We start from the raw sequence: 25927 nt of genomic DNA, 5'->3' as shown, positions 1-25927 counted from the left end.
ATAATTTTAGATAAAAATGAACAATAAATAATTTTAGATAAAAATGAACAATAAATAATTTCAGATAAAAATGAACAATAAATAATTTCAAATAAAAATGAACAATAAATAATTTTAGACAAAAATGAACAATAAATAATTTTATCGGCCTTGATAAGTGGTGACGTTTATGTAAAAAAAATTAAAATGAACAAATAATTCTTGATAAAAATGCACAATCAATAATTTTAAATACAAATGAACAATAAATATTTTAAATAAAAATGAATAATAATTTTAGATAAATATGAACAATAAATAATTTTAAATACAAATGAACAATAAATAATTTTCAATAAAAATTGACAATACATAATTTTAGATAAAAAAAAACAATAAATAATTTTGAACAGAAAATATTTTCAGATAATAATGAATAATAAAATATTTTAGATAAAAATGGACAATAAACAATTTTAAATAAAAATAACCAATAATAAATTTCAGATAAATATGACCAATAAAAAATTTCAGATAAATATGAACAATAATTTTTTTTAGAAATATTATCAATAAATTATTCTAGATAAGAATGTGCAATAAATAATATTAACTACAAATGAACCATAAATAATTTTACATTAAAATGAACAATAAATGATTTTAGTTAAAAATGAACAGTAAATAATTTTAAATAAAAATGAACAATAAATAATTTTGAATGAAAATGAACAATAAATAATTCTGATAAAAATGAACATTAAATAATTTTAGATAAAAATGAACAATAAATAATATTAGATGAACATGAAAAATAAATAATTTAGGATAAAAATGAACATTAAATATTTTAAATAAAAACGAACAATAAATAATTGTAAATAAAACTGAACGATAAATAATTTTAAATAAAAATGAACAACAAATAATTTTAGATAAGCATGAACAATAAATAATTTTAAATACAAATGAACAATAAATAATTTTACATAAAAACTAACAGATAAATGTGAACAATAAAATTTTTTAGAAATATCATCAATAAATAATTCTAGATAAAAATGAGCAATAAATAATTTTAAATACAAATGAACAATCAATAATTTTACATTAAAATGAACAAAAAATAATTTTAGTTAAAAATGAACAATAAATAATTTCAAATAAAACTGAACAATAAATTTAAATAAAAATGGACAATCAATAAATTTAAATAAAAATGGACATTAAATAATTTTAAATAAATGTGAACAATAAATGTTTATTTATCTCCCGAGTTGATCTTAAATATTGTATACTCAATCCATTACATTATCCTTTTCAGTCTCCACCCCTTAATTCCGGCTTCCATCTTATCTCGAAATTACTTATAACGTCACCAACTAACTTCGGAGGACCCCCCCCCATCCGCTTTTCCTTTATATCGTAAGTTTCTTAAAACGTGACTAGTTAAAGTTCAGAATAAAATCACGCTTTTCTTTTAACAGTTAATTTTTTTTTAAATCTTCTGAACGCTGCTTAAACTTAAATTCTTCACTACAGTTTGCATTTTGGAGACGGAAGTGTTTTTGTTTAGATAAGTGATTTCAATATTAATTCGTACTTTTTATTTTTAGATTCAAATATTAATAACTACATTTTATTTCAGTATTTAATTTATGTATTTCTGTTTTATTAAATGCTAGCTTTTTTCTCGTCCATAAATGTTTATTTATCTACCGAGTTGATTGCAAAAATAGATAACGAAATTGTACTCATTTTTAGTTTGTGAGAGGGGAATCTATCACCATACTTTCCCTTAAACACATCTGTTGGACTTTTATTAAGTAGAATACTTAATAATTTTTTTTTTTTTTTTAATGGAGAGTAGAAAACGCATTGTGGATGCATTATCGGCAGCTCCTGTTACTCTCGCTTCTTCTTATTTGTCCCTCAGTCCTCATTTTTTAATGAGTGATTTTTCTGACAAAGGGAGAAGAAATAGCTGTTTTCTAGGTTGGCAGTATTTTGCGCAAACAGTTGGCAGAGATGGCGGAAATGTTCTGTTTCTATGTCTATCCTTGTAGCCATGTCACTAGTAAGGGTGCTGGAGGTAAACGTTTTGTCTGGGCTGACGTTATCCGCCTGATAGTCAGGGACCCGAACCTTGGATTAACCACTAAGGAGGCTGTCCTATCAGCAGGTGTAAAGTACTGGGGCTGCTATATTGCCATTTGGTGAATGGATTCTGGACCATGCAGTAGCTTCTAGTGGGGCCTCTCGATGCCATACTAGTGGGTAATTGTTACGGCTTTACCTTATCATTAGCTACAAATAAAAAATTTTAAAAATTCTTCATTTCTTTTTCTCTGTTAGTTCCCCTCTCTGTCCTGCTCTAAGTAAATCTGACGACCTAGTCCACAAATTCCAAAATTTCATCATGACAAGTTTCAAGAAAAAATACACGATTAAACCCGGTTCTCCAACTTCCAACGTAGACCCCTACTTCCATGTCTCCTTCTCCAACATCAGGGGTCTACGTTCTAACCTTCCAGAGGTTGAAACCCAATTACAGGAGACTAAACCAGACCTTTATTTTTAAGTGAAACTGGCATTGGACAGAATATTTCCCTCGAAGAGTTCGCAATTAAAGGATACTCTAACTTAACTTCTAAATCTGACTCCCAAGACCGCCATTGGTATGGAATATGTGCCTATATTAAAGATAGCTTTCCATGTTGTAGGGACATCTCCAGGGAAGATCCTAACTTACCCTATATGTGCTTTCGGGTTGCTTTAGATAAATAATGTAAGATGAAAATGAATCATAAATGATTTTAGACAAAAATGAACATTAAATAATTTAAGATAAAAATGAACAATAATTAATTGCAGATGAAAATGAACAATAAACAATTTTAATTAAAATGAACAATAAATAATTTTAAATATAAATAAACAATAAATAATTTTAGATAAAAATGAACAATAAATTATTTTAGATAAAATGAACAATAAATAATTAAAGATAAAAATGAACAATAAATAATTAAAGATAAAAATGAACAATAACTAATTTTAGATAAAAATGAAGAATAAATAATTTTGGATGAAAATGAACAATAAATAATTTTAGATAAAAATGCGCAATAAATAATTTATATACAAATAATGAAAAATAAATGATTTAAAATAAAGATGAACAATAAATAATTTTAAAAAAAGATGAACAGTAAATAATTTAAAATAAAGATGAACAATAAATAATTTAAAATAAAGATAAACAATAAATAATTTTAAAGAAAAATGAGCAATAAAGAATTTTAAACAAAAATGAACAATAAATAATTTTAGTTAAAAATGAACAATAAATAATTTTAGTTAAAAATGAACAATAACTAATTTTAGTTTAAAATTAACAATAAATAATTTAAAAAAAAATGAACAATAAATAATTTTAGTTAAAAATGAACAATAAATAATTTTAGTTAAAAATGAACAATAAATAATTTTAGTTAAAAATTAACAATAAATAATTTAAAAAAAAATGAACAATAAATAATTTCAAATAAAAATGGACAATACTTTTAAATAAAAATGGGCAATAAATAAATTTAAATTAAAATGAACAATAAATAAATTTAAATAGAAATGAACAATAAATAATTTTAAATAAAAATGAACAATAAATAATTTAAAATAAAAATGAACAATAAAAAATTCTAGATAAAAATGAACAATAAGTAATTTTAAATAAAAATGAACAATAAATAATTTAAGATAACAATGAACAACAAATGATTTTAATTAAAAATGGACAATAATTTTAGGTAAAGATGAACATTAAATATTTTAGATAATCATGAATAATAAATAATTTTAGATAAAAGTTAACAATCCATAATTCAATAAAAAATGAACAATAAATAATTTCAGATAAAAATGAACAATAAATAATTGTAGATAAAAATGAACAATTAATAATTTTTGATAAAAAGGAAAAATTAATTTTAAATACGAATGAACAACAAATAATTTTACATAAAAATGAACAATAAATAATTTTAAATAAAAAAGAACAATAAATAATTTTAAATAAAAAAGAACCATAAATAATTTTAGATAGACATTAACAATAAATAATATTATATAAACATGAACACTAAGTGAATTAAAAATAAAAATAGACAATCAATATTTTAATAAAAATTAACAACATTAATTTTAGTAAAAATTGAAAAATAAATAGGTTTAAATAAAAATAGACAGTAACAATTTTTAATAAAAATTAATGATAAATAATTTAAGATGAAAATAAACAATAAGCAATTATAAATAAAAATGGAAATACATAATTTTAAATACAAATGAACAATAAATAATTGTAGTTAAAAATGAAAAATTAATAATTTTAAATAAAAATCGACTATAAATAATTTTTTTTAAAAAGTAAAAATAAATCATTTTAGTTAAAAATGAACAATAAATAATTTTAAATAAAAATGGACAATAAATAATTTTAGTTAAAAATGAACAATAAATAAGTTTAAATAAAAATGGACAATAAATAACTTTCAATAAAAATGAACAATAAATTATCCAAGCTAAAAATGAACATTAAATAATTCTGAATAAAAATGGACAATAGATAATTTTAAATAAAAACGAACAACAAATAATTATAAATAAAAAGGAACAATAAATAATTTTCAATAAATGGAACAATAAATAATTTTAAATAAAAAGGAACAATAAATGATTTTACATAAAAATGGACAATAAATAATTTTACATAAAAATGAACAATAAATAGGTTTAGATAAAAATGAACGATAAATAGATTTATATAAAAATGAACAATAAATAATTTTAGATACAGATGAACATGAACAAGATATAATTAAGGATAAAAAATAACATTAAATATTTTTTTAAAAAATGAACATTAAATAATTTTAAATAAAAATGGACAATAAAAAATTTTAAATAAGAATGAACAATAAATAATTTTATATAAAAATTGACAATAAATAATTTTAAATGAAAATTGACAATACATAATTTTAAATAAAAATGAACAATAAATAATTTTAGACAAAAATGAACAATAAATAATTTTAGATAAAAATGAAAAATAAATAATTTAAGATAAAAATGAACAATAAATAATTCAAGATCAAAATGATTTTAAATACAAATAAACAATAAATAATTTTACATACAAATGTACAGTAAATAATTTTGGTTTACAATTAAGAATAAATAATTAAAAATAAAAATGAACAATAAATAAATGTAAATACAAATGGACGACAAATAACTTTTAATAAAAATTGACAATAAATAACTTTAAATAAATATGAACAATAAATAATTTTAGATAAAAATGAAAAACAAATAATTTTAGGTAAAGATAGAACATTAATATTTTCAGACATAATTGAATAATAAATAATTTTAGATGAAAATGAACAATCAATAATTAAATAAAAAATGAACAATAAATAATTTCAGATAAAAATTAACAATAAATAATTTCAGATAAAAATGAAACATAAATAATTCTAGATAAAAAGGAACAATTAATAATTTTAAATACGAATGAACAATAAATAATTTTACATAAAAATGAACGATACATAATTTTATTAAAATATGAATAGTAAATAATTTTAAATAAATATGAACAATAAAATTTTTTAAATAGAAATGGACAAGTAATAAATGTAAATAACAATGGACAATAAATAAATGTAAATAACAATGGACAATAAATAAATGTAAATAACAATGGACAATAAATAAATGTAAATAAAAATGGACCATAAATAAATTTAAATAAATGTGAACAATAAATAGTTTTAGATAAAAATGAACAATACATAATTTTAGGAAAAGATGAACATTAATATTTTCAGATAATGATGAATAATAAATAATTTTAGATCAAAATGAACAATCAATAATTCAATAAAAAATGAACAATAAATAATTTCAGATAAAAATGATCAATAAATAATTTCAGATCAAAATTAACGATAAATAATTTTAGAGAAAAATGGACGATTAATAATTTTACATAAAAATTAACCATAAATAATTTTAGTTAAAAATGAACAGTAAATATTTTTATGTAAAAATGAACAATAAATAATTTTAAATATAAATGACCAATAAATAATTTTAGATAGACATTAACAATAAACAATTAAGGATAAAAATGGACAATAACTAATTTTAGGTAAAAATGAACAATAAATAATTTTAGATAAACATGAACATTAAATAATTTTAGATAAACATGAACAATAAATAATATGAGATAAAAATGAACAATAAGTAATTTTAAATAAAAATTGACAATAAGTAATTTTAAATAAAAATGAACAATAAATAATTCTAGATAAAAATAAACAATAAATAATTTCAGATAAAAATTAACAATAAATAATTTCGGATAAAAATGAACAATACAGAGTTTTCGATAAAAATGATCAATAATAATTTTAGATAAAAATGAACAGTAAATAATTTTAAATAAAACTGAACATAAATAATTTTAAATAAAAATGAACAATAAATAATTTTAAATAAAAATGAACAATAAATTATTTTAGATAAAAATGAACAATAAATAATTTTATCGGCCTTGATAAGTGGTGACGTTTATGTAAAAAAAAATAAACAATAAGTAATTTTAAATAAAAATGGACAATAAGTAATTGTAAATAAGAATGAACAATAAATAATTTTAGATAAAAATGAACAATAAATAATGTTAAATAAAAATGGACAATAAATAATTTTAAATAAAATTGAACGATAAATAATTTTAGTTAAAAATTTACAATAAATAATGTTATATAAAAATGGGCAATAAAAATTTTTAAATAAAAATAAACAATTAATAATTTTAGATAAAAATTAACAATAAATAATTGTAAATAAAAATGAACAATAAGTAATTGTAGTTAAAAATGAACAATAAGTAATGTTACATAGAAATGAAAAATGAATAATGTTAGTTAAAACTGGTCAATAAATAATTTTAAATAAACTAGGACAATAAATAATTTTAAATAAAATGAAGAATAAATAATTTAAGATAAAATGAACAATAAATAATTTTAAATAAAAATTGACAATAAATAATTTTAAACAAAAATGTACAATAAATGATTTTAAATAAAAATGGACAATAAATAATTTTAAATAAAAATGAACAATAAATAATTTTTGATGAAAATGGACAATAAATAATTTTAAATAAAAATGAACAATAAATAATTTTAAATGAAAATGGACAATAAATAATTTTAAATAAAAATGAACAATAAATAATTTTAGATAAAAATTTACAATAAATGATTTTAAATGAAAATGGACAATAAATAATTTTAAATAAAAATGAACAATAAATAATTTTAGATAAACATTAACAGTAAATAATTTTAAATAAAACTGGACAATAAATAATTTTTATTAAAAATAAACAATAAATAATTTTACATAAACATGAACAATAAATAATTTTAGATATAAATGAACAATAAATAATTTAAGATAAAAATGAACAATAAATAATTTAAGATAAAAATGAACAATAAATAATTGTAAATAAAAATGGCAATAAATAATTTTAAATAAAAATGAACAATAAATAATTCTAGATAAAAATGAACAATAAATAATTTTAAATAAGAATGAACAATAAATAATTTAAGATAAAAATGAACATTAAATAATTTTTGACAAAAAACTATAAATAGTTAAAATAATAACGAAAATAAAAACTTTAAATAAAAACGACATTTAAATAATTTTTAAGAAAACAAACAAAAATAATTTTAAATAGAACAAACCATAAAAAATTAAATAAAAAGAACGATAACTTAATTTAAATAAAAACAAACAATAATAATTTGATATTTAAACAAACCATAAGCAAATAAAAAAAACGAACAATGACAGATTATTTATGAAAACAAACTAAAATTATTTCAAATGTAAACGAAGAATAACTAATACTTTATAAATGAAAACGAATAATAAATAATGTTTGGTTCTTGTACAGTTTAATCAAGACATTAAAAAATGAGGATATGGAAAAAGTTTTCATTGTACTTATCCGTTCTGCACCGAAGATCTCCGAAAAAAAACTTCGGCACTTGTACAGTTTAATCAAGACATTAAAAAAATGAAAATATCGAAAAAGGTTATATTGTACGTGTCCGTTTTGGACTGAAGATCTCCGAAAAAAATTTCATTTAATTTGATCAAGTAGTTTTTTTTTTACAGCGGAAAAACACGTTCTTATGAGAGCGCGTTGAAGTTAGCCATTGTGAAATTTGCTGAAGCTGAACAACATGCCACGGGGAGATAACTCAATGTAAAGTGCCGACACTCCCTTCCCATCTTTAATTCTAGCTTTTCTTCCTAAAAATCGAACCTTTTGCTTGGTATCATAACAAATTGTTTTTTCGCTGGAAAACAAAAAAACTACTTGATGAAATTAAGGGAAAATTTTTCGGAGAACTTCGTTTCATAACGGATACGTGCAGTATAACCTTTTTTCGATATTTTTATTTTTTAATGTCTTGACTAAACTGTACAAGTACCAAAACTTCACTTGATTTGATCGAGTAGTTTTTTGTTTTTGTTGTTTTTTTTTTTTTACAGCGGAAAAACATATTTTTGGGTACAGTTTAATCAAGCCATTAAAAAATGAAAATACCGAAATAAGTTTAAATTGTACGTATCCATTATGGAACGAGGTTCCCCGAAAAAAATTCACTTCATTTCATCAAGTAGTTTTTGTTTTACAGCGAAAAAACACTTTGTTATGATACCGAGCAAAAGGTTAGATTTTTAGGAAGAAAAGCTAGTATTAAAGATGGGGAGGGAGTGTCGGTGCTTTAACTGGAGTTATCTCCCCGTGGCATTTGTAAACTCTGAACAAAAATTAAGAATAATTCCAAGATGTCTGCCTTCAACGTGCTGTCATAAAAATAGGTAAATGTTTACTTTAACTACAACAGAACACCGACCAATAAAATTTGGTTCTTTCTAGGTTTTCGGGATCGCTGACAACGAATCTGATATTCAAACCCGTCTCAAATTTACCGTTTGCATGGTATTAACCCCTGAACCTTCGAACTATTTTATGCCAACTCACCGCCATCGTTTGTGCTATTCTTACATGATGCGATAGGTGTATCAGAATTTTTGTAGGAATTTTTGACACCTCTAACACGAAATTGCAAATAAAATATTAAAAAAAAACTCGTAATTTCTCTTTTAAAAATGGGTTGTTTATTTTCTTTATGGATTATACTTCCAAAATAAACTATGCAGTTCAGCTTGGTGTAAAAATTCTTCCGCGGACGCTCGTCCATGCGCGAACGCATCATGTAAGAACAGCATAAACGATGGCGGTGAGTTGGCATAAAATAATGCGAAGGTTCAGGGGTTAATACCATGCAAACGGGAAATTTGCGACGGGTTTGAATATCAGATTCGTTGTCAGCGACCCGAAAAACCTATGCAAAAATAAATTTTATTGGTCGGTGTTCTGTTGTAGTTAAAGTAAACATTTACAATGATTTTTAATCAAAATCAAAAATAAATTATTTTTAATGAAAACGAGCAAATAATTTAAAATGAAATGCAAAGTAATTTTAAATAAAAACGAACAATAATTGTATATAAAACGAACAATAAATAATCTCAATAAAAACGAACAATAACTATGTTTCAATTAAAACGATTAATAAAATAAATTTAAAGAAAAACTAATAATTTAAAATAAAAACGAACAATGAATAATTATTATGAAAGAGACAATAAATAATTTAAAATAACAACAAATGATAAATAATTTAAAATAACAACAAATGATAAATAATTTTCAATAAAAACGAACAATGAATAATTTAAAATATAGGCCAAAAAATAAATAATTGTCAATATAAACTAAAAATATATCATTGTAAAAAATAGACAATAAATAATTTTTAAAAAAGGACAATAATTAAAAAAAAACGAACAATAAAAGCGAAAAATACAGAATTTTGAATAAAAACAAACAATCAACAATTTGAAACGAACAAGAAATCATTTAAATGAAAATGAATGATAAATAATTAAAAAACAAAAATAAATAATTTTTAATTAAACAAACAAAAAATTTTTTAAATAAAACTAACAATAAATAATTTATATTAAAATAACAACAAATAATTTTATATCTCATATCTTATCGCAATAGAAATTAACCCATTGCATGGCGGTGCTGTTTGCCTCCTTAAGGTCTTGGTTTGAGCAATGAGGACCCAATTGGCAGTTTTCCCTAAGGTAGTGCATCGTTTGTACCTCTCCACTTGGACATAAAGCTGAGGTGTCTAGGCCCCACTTGTGGAGATTGTCTTTTGTTTTGCCTACTTTGGCTCTGGCTCTATTTAGAGTCACCCAGTTTTTTCTACCAAGGTTTGAACCCTGGGAGAGTGTTTCTTTTGGGTCTGGTAGGGCTTCATTTTTATTCCTGCTGTTATAATCTTGCCATTGTTCCATCCTATAGGAGGCAGCTTGCCTGGGATCGATTTCCTCTATATTAATGAAGCTACTGCGAGATTTTAGTCTTTGTCTCACTGATTGGTGGCCAAACAGTGAGTGGCTGTGGTCATTAAGCTGTTTGTACCGTTCTATTCTGGTGATGACTTCTCGCCTGATATGTGATGGTGGAATACCAGTTAGGCAGTATAGAGCTGGCAAGGGAGTTGGCCTTAGGGCACCAGTTATGGTCCGGTATGCCTTGTTCAGCTCTACATTAATTTTATGGGCATGGCATGATCTTGCCCATGCTGGGGCACAATACTCTGCTGTGGAATGGCACGGTGCGAGAGCTGTTTGCCTCAGTGTTTTGGGGTCAGCACCCCAATTGCTGGTGGCAAGCTTACTGAGAAGGCTGTTTCGTGATGACAGCTTGCCTTTCAATTGGTAATGTGTTTTCTAAAAGAGAGTGTTCTGTCCAGAGTTACCCCCAAATAGACTGGGAAAGGTTCATGTGTAAGCATGTTGTCATTCCACATGAGTCTCAGTCTCCGATTTGCTTGATGATTATTAAGATGAAAGGCGCAAACTTGGGTCTTGTTTGAGTTTGCATTTAAGTACCGCTTTTTGTAGTACCTAGAGAGAGTGGCTAGGGCATCAGAGAGTCTTTCTTCTATGATGTCAAAACTATTTGTCTGGGTGGCGATGCATAAGTCATCGGCATATATATATCTTTGTATATTTGTGTATTGTGGTTGGTCGTTAATGTAGATATTGAATAGGGTTGGAGCCAAAACTGAACCTTGTGGGAGGCCATTGTTTTGGATAAACCATCTACTTTTTTGCCATCCATCTCAACATGGAAACATCGATTACAAAGTAGACATTCAATTATGCTCACAAATGCTGAGTTTTGTATGAGTGCCCTGTGGTTGACAATGTCATAGGCTGCTGTAAGGTCTACAAACACAGTGCCTGTTTGTCTCAAATCCATCCTCAATGAATTGGGTCAGGTTTAAAATCTGGCTACAACATGACCGACCTGGTCTAAAGCCAGCTTGGTCAGCTGAGAGTTGTTCATCCACTGTTTCCGTTATTCTGACAAGTATCATGTGCTCGTATAGTTTATAGAGAATGCACAGTAGGGAGATAGGTCAGTAGCTCTTAGGTGATGTGGGGTCTTTTCCAGGTTTTAGAATGGCTACTACTCTTGCCTTTTTCCAGATTTTAGGGAGTTTGAGGGATGACACACAGTTATTTATTAGGGACAGTAACCACTTTCTTACAGTTGTTCCAAAGTGTGGTTATTCCATCAAGGCCCAATATAATTTTATATCAAAACGAATAATAAATAATTTATATTAACACAAACAATAAATAATTTATATTAACACAAACAATAAATAATATTAACACGAACAATAAATAATTTCAAATAAAACAACAATTAAAATGTACCTAAAATTATTTATTTGAAAATAAAAATGAACAAGAAATAAGTTTAAAATGAAGAAAATTAAAAGCATGTTCAATAAAAACACAATAAATAATTTAAAACTGCAAAACAATAATGAATAATTAAAAAAAAAACATTAATTATTTTTTATGAAAACAAACAATAAATAACGCAAAGAAAAAACAAACAATAAATAATTAAAGAAAAAACAATGAATAATAATAATAATAAATAAAAACTAACACTATATAGTTTTACATAAAAATGAACAAGATAATAAAGGGAGAATCAATTTGGGTTTCTCTTGTATCAATACATCTCATTCCTTTATTCCTTTTCTTCCTAAGTGAAGTAGCTAAAATGCACAATACCGATTGGGTCTAACCTCAAATATATTGATTATTAAAAGGGCTTTTTCCTCCTTATATAAAAACATTCCTCCTTTTCCTTTCACTGATAACAGTGAAGATAATATTGTTCGAATAAAGTATCTCATTGAATCTTATAATCAGTAATTGTAGTTAATTGATTAAAGATGTAGTCACTTTCTTTCTTGTGATTAATTACTGATCTAGACAATCTAGATTTTTTTTTTGCATAAAATCATTCAGCCACAGACACGCACGTATTTGAATTCAATAATGAAAAATTAACTATATTAAAGTTAAGTCCCTTGGGACAACCTTTATTGCCTGTCTTAACGGCAGTTTGAAATTTCCACATATTTTAATAAAAAAGTAATAAAGAACCATTACTTTTTCCTCTTTTCCTTGGCAGTGTGAGAATTACATCAGGCCTCCTATTGTATTTGTTTTGGACCAATCAAGTTCGATTCTGTTTACCGCAGAGCGTTTTGCTTTCACAGGATTTTTGTATTGCGTGTTTCATTTTTCAGTTTTATCAAGTCAGCCATAGAAGAAAAATGTTGAAACTCACCCACCCCATAAGGCATTAATGGAGACCCCAACTTTCGTCTCTTTGAGATTTTTATTTCAAGCCTAAATAATTAGGCTCTTTAATTATTATTTAAGTCTGCTAGAGACTTTTTTAGATATGAAGTGCTGACCTAATACCAAGGACCTTTCCTAAATGAACATTAACTATGAACTACTGCAATATTCTCTCAGTGCGAGGACTGAATCTTTTTACAGCAGAAGGCATTATATTGACCCCTTCAACAGCTGCAAACTCATTTCTTCAAAGATAGATGAACCAGCTACTAGTTCCTGTTGAAGATGAAGGACTATCACCTTTCGAGGTTGTTAACAGCTCTATTTACAGAGGCAAAAACGGACATTCCTTTTTTGCAACCAAGCATCTAATAAAATCTGTATTGAATTTCAAAGTAAGCCTTATTGTGTTTGTCTTATTTTGCCACTGTCTTGAAGTATCTTACACTTACTACAGTTACATTGTGCAACATAGAAGCGGTGGTATTTTTGTGATGCACTTTGGAGTTTGAGAAATTCTATATTCAACCGCCATGTTTCTTTTAGATCGCCTACACGATTTGCTAGCCGGTCTGTGATTGGTTTAAATTTGAATGCGTCAGGTGATTTTGACTTGGCGTCCTTTTTGTATTCATGCTTATTTTTCAGTCTAAGAAAAAACACGGAACGGGATAGACTCACCCCAGCGACACCTCTGTCGAGGAAGCCAAGATAATTCCTTCATGGACACCAAACAGTTGGTGAATGAAGGACTCAACTCTACAAACAGAGACAACTTATTTGCTGAACCTATTCAAACCAAGAAGGACATTCTACTACCGTTTGGCATGTTATTATCCGATTACACTGGGGCTTATCTTATTTCTTCATGAGTTCTATGGGACTCACTTTATGCCTGAATATAGGCGCCATCATTCCCGCCGTGTTCTCCATGTACAACATGGATCCTTCCAAAGGAACAATGAATTAACATTCCAACAAAAGGAATTCTAACTAAAGACTCCATGCACATGGAAGCAAATTCGGCCACCGTTTTTGCAAAGGACTTACCAGAACCAAAGAACTTTCATTGCTGTTACATTGTGAATAAAATTTGAGTTTATGCGTATGGCTTTGTGGAATTCATTTACTTCTGCAGGGAGGAAAATTGAGTGGGTAGGAAAGAAATTTCTTACAGATAATGATACTCTCTGAAAAATTTAATGAAAACAGACTGAAAAACTTTCTGATCACTATATTTTGTAGATCCTTATAAAAAATGTATACTTAAAAGAAAAAATGATTCAACATAGTGTTTGAGATAAAGGATTGTAAAAAATTCAATTGTAAAATTATTTTAAAACGAGTGCATATTTAACCTAAAAAAGTGACGTCCGAATTAATAATTAAATATACTTAAAAATATAACACTACCTGCAAAAAACTTTCCGTTTTAATTGCACATGCCCAAATGTAAAATCGTTCAGAAAAGAAAATACAGCCACTTTTGAACAAGTTTTATAAATTCCTCTGCAATTTCTTCGAGAATTGAAACAGCATTGCCTATTACCTGTGATGTCAGCTTTAATGTGTGCGGATTCATGAAGAAAATAATAAAACTCCCAACCAGATATTGATTTGTCGGCTGTCATAGACAAATCGTGGAGCCCTAGGCGTCACTATGTCTAGGGTTCCACGTACCCATCCAGTCAAACAGAGAAAATTATTAAAAATTAATTAGCCAATGGGAGCGGTGCATGCTAAAAATAAAATTTAACAACGAACATGTCAAAAATCCTGGGTTTATATATAAATATAAACCTAGAATTTTTGTAAACGCATAGAGAGAAGGAAACAAGACACCAAGGACAGGACACACAGGTGCATTCAAGCAAAAAGGTACCCTGCTTTTGCTTTCTACCTGAAAACACTCCTCTCTCTCTCATAGCTACTCGACCAACAAAAAGAAACAAGGAATAAGTAATGCTTATTCTCCCTTTTTTCCTTCATTCATTCCAAATCTTAGTTTGTATTAATTTGAAAGGTGACGACACATGAAAATTACCTTTTTCGAACGCACATTCAATCTAGTCTTTTATTGTTGATAAAAGTTATTCAAAACCTTACATCTTCATAGTTTGTCTTGTGTTAAATGAAGTTTCTATTTATGCTTTTTTTCAATGATGACCTTCCGACGTTTCTCAACTCTAAAAGAAAACAATTTCACATGTTTCTCTTCAAACAATTTGAGTGACTAAAATGTTAATTAATCACAAAGCCATGCTTTTCCTTCTGAAAAGAAAACATTGTTTCCAAAAAAAAAGAAAACTTTTATTTACCAAACAAATTTTGAAATCTGCTGAAATAATATTTCTACTAGCCATTAACATTTCTCCTACCAAAATCTACAATGAAGAATACTGTGTCGTCAATGTTGATAAAAATCCCAGAGTTTATGCATGTTGCTGTTGACAGTTGGTTTGCTATATAGCAAACCAACTGTCAACAGCAAAATACATAAACTCTGGGATTTTTATCAACATGAGGCTCAGTTTGAGTGGCGGAACATATCCAATGAGACCACAAAATTTTATCAAGTCCTCTCAAACCTCCCTCCGAACTTAATCTGAAACCTGCCCACCACCATCAAAGAGCTATGCAAAGCTAAAGGAAGATGTAGTAAACATGCACGAACAATTAAAGTCCAAGTTGTTCAACAGACTTATAATGTGAGTTGAGGTAGCAACTGACGACTCGCAGCTATTTGAGGTTACAACTAAAATTGAACAAAAAACAGTAAGCTTCATCATAGATACGGGTGTCACTGTAACAATATTATCACACAGTTTGGTATCTGCTCTAATCATCAATTCCAAACATGTGCGTCTCTCGGCAACAAATGGGGATGACATAAAAAGAATTGCCAAAGAAATGCAAAAGTTGGACATGGTTCTACTCTCAGAGGGACAGCTACATGCATCACAGAAAGCATTCACATGAAAAGGAACTTTTCTGAACATGCACATTCAACCTAGTCTTTTATTGTTGATAAAGGTTATTCAAAACCTTAAATCTTCATAGTTTGTCCTGCGTTTAATGGAGTTTCTATATCCTGCTTTTTTATGTTGTACACGAAAAAAAAAACATAAGTGACTAAGTCTGCTTCTATCTACGAAAGACACAGATAACAGAGTGTCCTCATTCATTTCTTCACAATGTATTAATAATATTGACATTATTAACTTATTATTGTAAGAAAGTCTAACCCAAGCATCTGAAAATAGCCTTTCTTTTCATAGGAGGAAGTATTTATCTTTTTTTGTTTGTTTTGTAGGCAAAAACAACGATTATAATCAACCGCTTGCCAGCCAAGTTAAAATGGTGGGTTGTCATTTGCAGTATTGCAGTGGGGATACTCATTCTCCTCATCTTCAGCATCTTACTTTGGCATGTAAGTTATAATTTCTGTTCATAAAAATTGACTTTACTCACTAACAAAAATATATGGAACTGCTCAGATAACACATAAAAAAAAACGTTTATCTAAATGCTCCAAGCATTCAGGAAATTTATTATACATTCAATATAAATATAGAGAGATTCACCAAATTCCAAAGAAATATCATCAGTTATAAGATTAAAAGGAACTTCAAGTTTCTAAAGTGAATCAATTTATCTATTTCAAAGTTCAGACTGGAAAAAAAAAAAAGAAACAAAACTCTTGCTAAAATTGGAAGGCATTTTTAACTTATGTTAATTTTTTTAAAAGTTTTTCTTTTCAGTCAATTGTAACACATTGTCATTGGAACTTCTTATTTTTGTTTATATTCATATTTTGTTTATATACATATATTAAAATAGTCATGCAATAGTCGCATCTACATATAGGAATCCATTAATAAATATTTATGTAAGCTGTTCCCTCTTGTTTCTCTGCTGTTGGACTGCACTATCTACAACTCTAGATAAGAGCAACTAAAGTGTACCATCTGTTCTGGCAGATACTGCACTTAAGATAATTTGTACCAGTCAATGGAGGGGAAACCCTCTATGCTGGGACAATTATTATTTTTGGTAACCAGAGTGACCCCTTTTAGGGGAGCTGGTTTTTACCTCACATTAAAAACGGCCTTGTGCCTAATTTGCTCAGTGGGGGAGCAAATAAATACCATCTACAACTCTAGATAAGTTGAAGCTGGGAAATGGCATGCTTTCATATAGCGAATTTATCTGTAAAGTTCAACCACAATTATTTCTGGCATGGCGTGTCTTATGTTATGTGGATTATTGGATAAGATGGTTGAGATAATGAATGGATAGGGCAAGAACTGATTCATCACATGCTTTATTTATGAAACACCATTACAAGAAAATAAAAAATAACTAAGGGTAATAACTCTTCTCTACTTCCAAGCTATATTAGGGGTCATAACTCCCACAACATCTCCCTAAATTGAGATTGAATTCATCTAATCATTTAACAAAATTTTATTTTATCTTATTTTTATTTCTTTTGTTAATTGGAGATATAGTCTATTTGTCTAAAGGTATCTAAGCTTTATGCCATCTTCAGGATTTTCTTAGTTCAGGGGTACATCTACAGGATCGACTGATGTGTGATTCAGTGGTCGGCTGCTTCATGTAGGTGATGCCAGGTCCTCAGACTTCCTCCTTCTGTTCTGACATGTGTGTGGCGTTGAAACATTGCTCATGTGCTGTTCCCTTTCTGATGCAATTTCTTCAGATATGTGAACTTTTTTCCGATATGCAAGCTTTACCTTCAAGTATCGAGTTTCTTTTAGCTGGTCTGATAAATAGCCTATTATATCAGCAGATGTTACCACTTTCAAACTCAACTATGTAGGATCTTGATACCAAAGCAGAATACTGAATGATTCCGAACTCCCATAGCTTTGTTTTCTCATGCTGGACATAGACTTTCTGTCCTTCATGTACGAGCAGTAGATGTTGTCTGTTATGCTGCTTGTCATAGCAGTTCTTGTCTGCTTATCAGTAACTTGCTGCTTGGTTGTAGTATCCGAATTTGTTCTACATTGAGCAATTTTGCTGGAGAGTTGATGTTCACAGACATTGGTGTGGGTCTGTATTCCACCATTGCTAGATAACTGTCTCGTTCAGTTTCTTTTGCCTTCAGCAGAATTCACTTGCATATTCCAAACATTCTCTCAGCAAATCCGTTAGATTTTGGGTAATGTGAAGATATCCTGTGTAGCTATACGATCTGGAAGAAACCTTAGATTGTTTGCTCGTGTGGATGTCCAAGTATACATATTTTGATACATCTCGTTCTTCAAATATTGCCTTCATATTTCTGATGACGGCTGCTAATGAGGTGGGGTGGTGGTGGTATATGAATGGAGTTTGGCTATACTAGTCTGCTAAAAGCACATATTCCTTCCCAGCCATTGAAAATAAATATGTGCTGATATATTGTCAAGGGTAGGTAAGGGTTTCATGCTAATGCTTCGATCCATTAGAGATACTTTTGGCAAGTATGACAATTAAGCATTATATCCTTAATGCCTTTATTCATCCCTACCCTAGTACGGATTAAAAGCTCTGGTTTTCTTAACTCAATGCCGAGCATGGAGCACTTCCAATATACATTTTTGCAGAGAAGCTAGCATTATGATTTTGTTGCTCTATAGCAAGATAGCATCTTAAACCCTAATCTTATCTCTAAAATTCCAGAACCAGTAAAATGTAGTTTGGACAGTCAATTCCATTGGTAGGCTAGACAGACATTACCATATTTACAGTCTTTTTAGTAATGGGTTTTGCAACATCTCAATTCTGATGTTTTCTGTTCTGGTTGATCAAAAATTAAGAAAAACTGTGGACATTGAGGTCAATTCCTTCAACGTACTTGCTAGGCTAGATGATACTTGTGATAGGCAAGCAGCAATTGGTACTATTTTTCCTGGGGTATATTTCACTTTGAAATCATGTCCTTCCATTTTTAATAGGATTCTCGCAAGTCTTGAAGGTGCTTGAAGGTGATAGGTTCTTTAACAATTTATCAGATCTAATATGATCTGTGTGGATGGTTATTTTATGACCCAACACATAATGATGAAATCTCTCCATGCCAAAAATGATGGCTAACAGTTCCTTCTCGATGTTTCTAGGCCTTACAGTGTCTTGTTTGCATATGCAACTAGCATCCCCTTTTGTAGCAATTGATGTATCCATCTGCAATAAACTCCTTCGGGTCAAAATATTGAAGTGTTTTATTGCTTCTGATCTATTATTTGATTTCCTCAAATATTTTCTGTTTTGGGACGACTGGGTGAAATCATTTCTTTTAGTCACAAAGGTTTCAAATCATGGTGAGGATTTGTTTAGGTAATTAACTAGTGAGCTGTTTTACATCCTTGGGTGGTTGCAGTTATATTTGCCTCTATTTTCTTAAGATCTGATTGATACCATGTTTTGATATGACCGAAAAAAAGGAATTTCAGATGTCTTTACCACAAATTTCTCTGATTTGAATTCACATACGATTATGTCATGACAAAAAGAAAGGACATTTTTAAGGTCATCAAAATTCTCTTTCATGGCTTATTTCTGGAAAATCTTCAACAGTGTAGTAAATAATGTGCAATCAACAATTCTCCCACTATTCAACAATCATGAGGTTGTTTATGTAACGAGCATGTGCGGAAGTGCACAAGAATTGTAGGAGTGTCGGGCTGTGGTGAAAAGCAAACCGGGGACCTTTAGATTGCAAATCAAAAGTCTTCTAATGAGCTGCATCGATTTTATCCCAAAGCGACAAATGAGTTTCGCCCGACAACTATAAAAAATTGGCTGATGAGTCATTCATGGCAGTTGAAAAATATTGTAGTGTCTTGTATTATTGCATTTCGTATTGTGGCATGTCGATTTAATGAGAATGTTTGGTGGTATGTTTGCTTCAAACTCCACATTGGACCCAGCAAACCACTCCCTCCCTGACTTTGCTTTGCAAACAGACGCCATACTAGATGATCTGAAAGTCACCCCTTCTCATGTGTATGCTATCATAAAAAACATATGGTATCATAAAAAACAAATTGTATCATAAAAAACATAGACACATTAAAAGCATGTGGACCCGATCTCATCTTGGCTGTGCTATTAAAAAAAATGTTCTGCTCAGGTTGTTCCAGTCCTTTCCAAGCTTTACAACAAATGCCTTAACGAATCTTGCTTTCCTGACTGCTGGAAAACTGCTTCTGTGGTACCAGTTTACAAGAATTCTGGAGAAAGAACTAACCCAGTAAATTATCGCCCCACTAACCTCCTCCCACTTTTCACCAAAATATTTGAGTCCATATTTAACTAAGCTCTAGTCCATCCCCTTACAGCTGCTAAACTTCTGACTGACCAACAATATGAATTTAGGCAAGCCCGTTCCATAGCAGAAATCCTAACTAATCTTTGAACGTATATAGCATACACTAGACAAAGCAGGGGAGGATAGAAGGGTAGCCCTAGATATATCTAAGGCTTTTGACAAGATTTGGTATGATGGTCTTCTCAGGAAAATCAGATCATATGGTATCACTGAACGAATACTTAACATAATTAAATCCTTCTTAAATAAGAGAAGAATCCAGGTTGTCCTCGACGGTCGTACATTTACACAATATAATTTAAATGTGGGTGTACCTCAAGGTACACCCACATTTAAATTATATTGTGTCTTTATTGTTCTCAATAGTCATAAATCATCTCCCTGATAAAATTGTCTCTGAGATGGGTATATTTGTTGATGACACCACACTCTATAGCAGGCACAAGGAGAAAACAAATAAACACATAACTAAGGAAATTGTAGAAACACTAGAGGAAGACCTCCACTCTGTCCTGGAATGGGAACAAAAATGGATGATCACATTTAATGCTGCAAAGACTAAGCTTGCTTCCTTCAATAATTACAAGAAACCATCTCAACCATTAATAGCTATGGCTAAAAGTACTTCTTTCAAACTCGTCAGCTTAACGTTAACAGGGTACATAAGTTGGAACAGATAAACTGAGAGCCGCTGCGAGGAAGGTGGGCTCTTTCTTCCATGTTAGAAAGTTACTTACACCTTAAAGTATCCTGTACCTCTACAAAACCACCATTCGCCCATGTATGGAGTACTGTTATCACATTTGGGGGGTGGGGGTACATCTACTAACTTGTCTCTCACTCCTGGACAGCGTTCAAAAGAGAGTCGCCAACCTAATAGGTCCTGCCTGAACTGTCATCTAGGCTTCAACCTCTGTCCCATCGACGAAATATTGCATCCCTCTGCCTGTTCTACAAGTATTTCAATGGTGGATGCTCCTACAAACTACAAGCCCTTGTACCCCTTCGATGTAAATACCCCCGACAAACAGCAAAATCCCATCTCTCCACAGTTGAGATCCCTAGATGTAAGAAGACCTTCTACTCTGATAGTTTCTTCCCCAGAACTGCTAGACTTTAGAATGCCCTTCTGGGTTCCAACTTTTTTTTTTTTTTTTTTTTTACATAGGCATCACCACATTATCAAGGCCCAGAGGCCACGCAAGGATAAGGGTTAAAGAGTGTACAGTAGAAATTGGACAATATAGTAATCATTAGTAATGAAAATTTGGTAAATTTGATAACTTATATGGAACGGCTCATCAAGAACTTATTTACTTTAGACTTGAACACAATCATATTGTAGTCAGCCGGAAAGCAGGAAAACGGAAGACAATTCCACAGGCGTGCAGTTCTAAGAAAGAAGCTTTGTTCATGGAATCTACGTTTAGGTTTAGGCACAGATAAAGAGTGGAGGAAATTATTGATAGTGTTTACAGCTAGACGAGTGTTTCTTGTGAAAGTTTGGCGAGGGGGGACCATAGATTGAAGCTCAGTCGAACACTTTCCATGAAAATAACGATACATCAGAGACAAACTCGCAACATCTCTTCTGTGAGATAGAGGTTGCAGTGAAGAGAAAAGGACATCTCCTACGAGGCTACGAAGTCTATTTTGAACTCTATCAAGGCAGGACAAGTCCTTTCTAGCAGCTCCTGCCCAGATGTGGCAACAGTATTCCATCTTTGGACGTACCTGGCTCTTATATAGATAGAGAATAGCATCAGCAGTGAGATATTTACCGGATCGATAGAAAGATCCCACCATTTTTCCAGCGGCCTTGGCAACAGATTTGATGTACGTGTTCCATTTAAGATCAGGAGTAAAGGTCAAGCCCAGAAGCTTGTCAAAACTTGAGGCCTCCTGAAGACGAGAGCCATTCATTTCAATTGATGCCAAATGTGGATTAGAATGTTGATGATGTAAAGAGAGAAGCTTGGTTTTAGATGCATTAAAAGTAACCAGCCACTCCTTTCCCCATTGTACTACGTGCTCAAGATCAGAGGAGAGAGAATTGGAGAGAACTTGGTCGTTTACTGTCTTAGATGTGCAACCATAAATGGTAGTGTCGTCAGCATAAATGTCTACAAATGATGTAAGGATGTGATTTGGAAGATCATTAATGTAGATCAGGAAAAGAGTTGGGCCCAGGATGGACCCCTGAGGGACACCGGCATTAATACTGTGAGCTTCTGATTTTTGCCCCTCAACTACTACTCTTATGAACCTATCAGAAAGAAATGATTTAATAATTGAGAAGACATTTCCAGCTATACCATAACTAGCGATCTTATGAAGTAAACCTTTATGCCATACCCTATCAAAGGCTTTAGATATGTCAAGAGCAATTGCCCTAGAAAGATTGCCACCGTCGAGAGATTTGCTTTACCGATATGCAGAAGTTCAATGTAATGTGAACAGACATCTTGCTGTTCAACTCTCTACATATCATCCTTGCAACTTATAGTCCCGATAGTAGCCTCCTACATCAAAATGCTACTGTTTGGGATGAAAATGGAATTAAAATAAAAAAGAAAAAGCTCTCCGAAATTCATCTTGGGTGCAATTTACTCATATTGAAACCTGTTAAACATGTATCTACCATATGTAAGCATTACTCAAACCAAAGTTTATGTAAGTTTAAAGTTTTTACCCCTTTGTGTTTGCGAGCAGAAAAATTATCTTAGGAGCAGTTAGTGAATATAAATGACTCCCCACTTCTCAACACTTTGCTTGTGACTTCTGTTTTTGGGCCTCTCAAATTTTTCAAGTGCCCTATCACTCTGCAAAAGTGGCATGAGTACAGATGCTGGATAATCCTTTTGACATCAATCCTCTCGGGTGGGGTGTCTTCCTGCAACCATTGCAACATTTGGTTATATCGTGGAGTCGAAGGAGCCTTGGTATCCTGGTTGTACTGTTCTTGGTTCGACCTTTGTACAAGAGGATATGTGGCATTGTTAAAGTGAGGTATTGATTTGTCTGTTGCCTCCAGAACTGCTCTCATGTAGCAAGTGAAGCTACCTAAGTAGGTACTTTGGTGTTCGGTATTTCTCAGTCCAGCTATCATCTGCCTAGTAAGCATGTCATCTGAATAATCAACTTGCTGCTGGCAAGTTTGTTCTTTCGGACATTGAATTCAAAATTCACAAAATTTGGCTTGGCCATGTAACGATGGTAAAAAATGAATTACTGACTCACCCTCATTCTACTTCATGGAGTGAAATTTCTATTGGTGTCAGATACAATTAGTGGCTGTGAGAGGATTACACAAATACGTGTAATCCTCTCACAGCCACTAATTGTATCTGACATAGAATGTAGCAGAGTTGTGCCTTTCTATTCTTAAAAGTTGAAAAATTAACCTGTTTGTTTCCGGTGTATCAGTCTCCCATAGTTTGTGGCTGGGTCTTCCAATCCACATACCTTTTTGTATTGCGGCCAGGTGTCCAAAAATAATGCCCATGTCAGTGATACCCAATCCTATTGAAGGCTTTGTTTTACTTTTGTCTATTGGAACCACTGTGAAGCATCTCTTTCCTTAGCTTGTTGTTTTCTTTCTGAAGCTCAATAAGTTACTTCCATAGATGTCTGCTTTCTTACTCTATGGTGTTTGGTGGTGAATATGTTCAATGCCCAATGTCGTTTTATGAATTTTTGTTTCTTTAATGTCGATCCTGTTCGTAATGTAACGTTACGAACGTAAGCTCGTTACTGAACTCCACATAAAAAAGAAATGACTAGTCCCATGTCTCTGCTTATTTATAGCCATCAGGGGAAATCACCACTGGTTACTTCCTATTGTCAATAACAGACAACTATACACTTTTCAGTTACTATTATTTAACAAAGCATGTTTGCTTTTATTTATTATTAAAGGTTATTTATCTAACTGCAATGATTTATCTAGATGATGTTACATCATAGTTGAAATGCACGTCAGGTGCACCACTATTTAACTGTTACTAGAATATTAATTGTGTATAACTTTTTTTGTTGCTTTTTTAGTGTGGCTATTTCAAACGAATGCGTGTGAACAAAAGACAAATAAGAGAAGAGAGAGCCAAGGAAGAACGCAGTCTTCTCGAATATGACGCAGGGAGAAGACCAAGTCAGAAGATTTACACAAGACAAAACATAAGTGAATCAGAAGAAATCCCCGAAATTGAATAAACAGTAAGAGAAAAAAAAATCCCTTGAGCCTTTCTAGATGTCTACAGAATTTGGCAACCTTGATAACATTACGGAGATGAATTCAAAGAGGCTTTTAACATTTTTAAAATCATATCTACTACTATAAGAGATGTAGAAGTATTGTTCTTGTCTCACATTGGAGATATTTCAGTAATCACTTAAATCTTTTAATGTTAACAGCAAAATTCTGTTTTATTTTATGTAAGAATAAAAAATTTCACATTTTTCATCTTTAATATTGATTTATTCTTTGCATTCGAACACAAATTATGCTTGAAAAGTAATCATTCTCATATAAACGATATACGATAACTGAATCAATTAAATAAATAAAGAATACAATTTGATTTGAAAAGAAAACATTTTTATACACTTAAATATCGAAGCTGTAACAATCTAATTTCATATTTTTGAAGCTTACTCCATTCTATTTGTGATGTGACAGTTGCACTTAGCTATATTATAAACGGGTGCTAATACTGGAAAATTATTACATTAGATATATCTGATCTTCAGACAAAAATCAAAGTGTAATATCTGTTTTGTTTGGCCTCAGGCATTGCCTTAATCAAAGATGATGGAATAGGTTTATGGCCTGAAGTGCTATTTTCAGAAAGTTCTCAAAGTATTGATAACTAGCAGTTTAGCCCAGCTTTGTTCGGGCCCTATGAACTGTTCATAACTTGCCCTACGTGTAAATACACTTTATGTAAGATTGAAAATGTTTAGACCAAAAATTGTCTGAGTAGAGACTGCAGAGGTAATTTTTTTTTACTTTGACCTCTTAACATTTATTATTTTGGTCTCAAATCAAAATGCAAATTTTTACCCATGTCCAAGTGACCTTCATCTAAAATTTCAAGTCTTTAGATCCAAAATTGGCAGAGGAATTAGATAGAATCTGCAAAAGTCAACTCTTTACACTTTGTCCTTTTGGCAGCCAAATTGTCGCCCCAAACTGATTAAAATGCTTGCAGTATGTACCCGTTATGTATAAATTTAAAATGTTTAGACCCAAAATTGGCTAAACACCGCAAAGGTCACATCTTTTGAATTTTGATCTTTTGGCAGATCAAATTTTCTACCCAAACCGATTAAAAAGCTTGCTAAATACACTTTATGTAAAATTTCAAATGTTTAGACTAGAAATTGTCTGAGTAATTTGGTAGAGCCAATTTTTTTTTTTACTTTGATCCCAATTTTGATCCCTTAACACTTAATTTTTGGGGCTCAAATCAAATTAAAAAGTTTGATCCATAAAATATATTCAGAAATAGGGCAAGCTTTTTATCAGTTTGGGTCGAAAATTTGAGTTGCCAAAAGATCAAAGTTAAAAAAATTTGACCTTTGCGGTGTTTAGCCAATTTTGGGTCTGAACATTTTAAATTTATACATAACGGGTATTCAGACATGCGGCAAGCATTTTAAAAAGTGATAAAAAAG

At 29.9% G+C, this 25927-nt stretch overlaps 1 protein-coding gene across 13 annotated transcripts in view; it reads left to right on the top strand.

Annotated features, from left to right (window-relative positions):
* LOC145291306 (integrin alpha-9-like) overlaps positions 1-24713 on the top strand; it is a 971358-nt gene extending 946645 nt beyond the window's left edge. For all 13 annotated transcript variants that reach the window (XM_080137012.1, XM_080137009.1, XM_080137006.1 and 10 more), the window contains 2 exons: positions 16226-16342; positions 24299-24713. In XM_080137012.1, coding sequence (XP_079993138.1) covers positions 16226-16342; positions 24299-24463 — 282 coding nt within the window. In that variant the 3' untranslated portion in view covers positions 24464-24713. The remainder of the gene's footprint in view (positions 1-16225; positions 16343-24298) is intronic.
* The last annotated feature ends 1214 nt before the right edge of the window (positions 24714-25927 follow it).

Source organism: Euprymna scolopes, chromosome 12 (assembly GCF_053919585.1).
Source record: "Euprymna scolopes isolate OS-2025 chromosome 12, ASM5391958v1, whole genome shotgun sequence".
NCBI classification, from domain to species: Eukaryota; Metazoa; Mollusca; class Cephalopoda; order Sepiida; family Sepiolidae; genus Euprymna; species Euprymna scolopes.
Note: the sequence above shows the minus strand (reverse complement) of the source record. Positions and strands in the feature narration are given on the sequence as shown.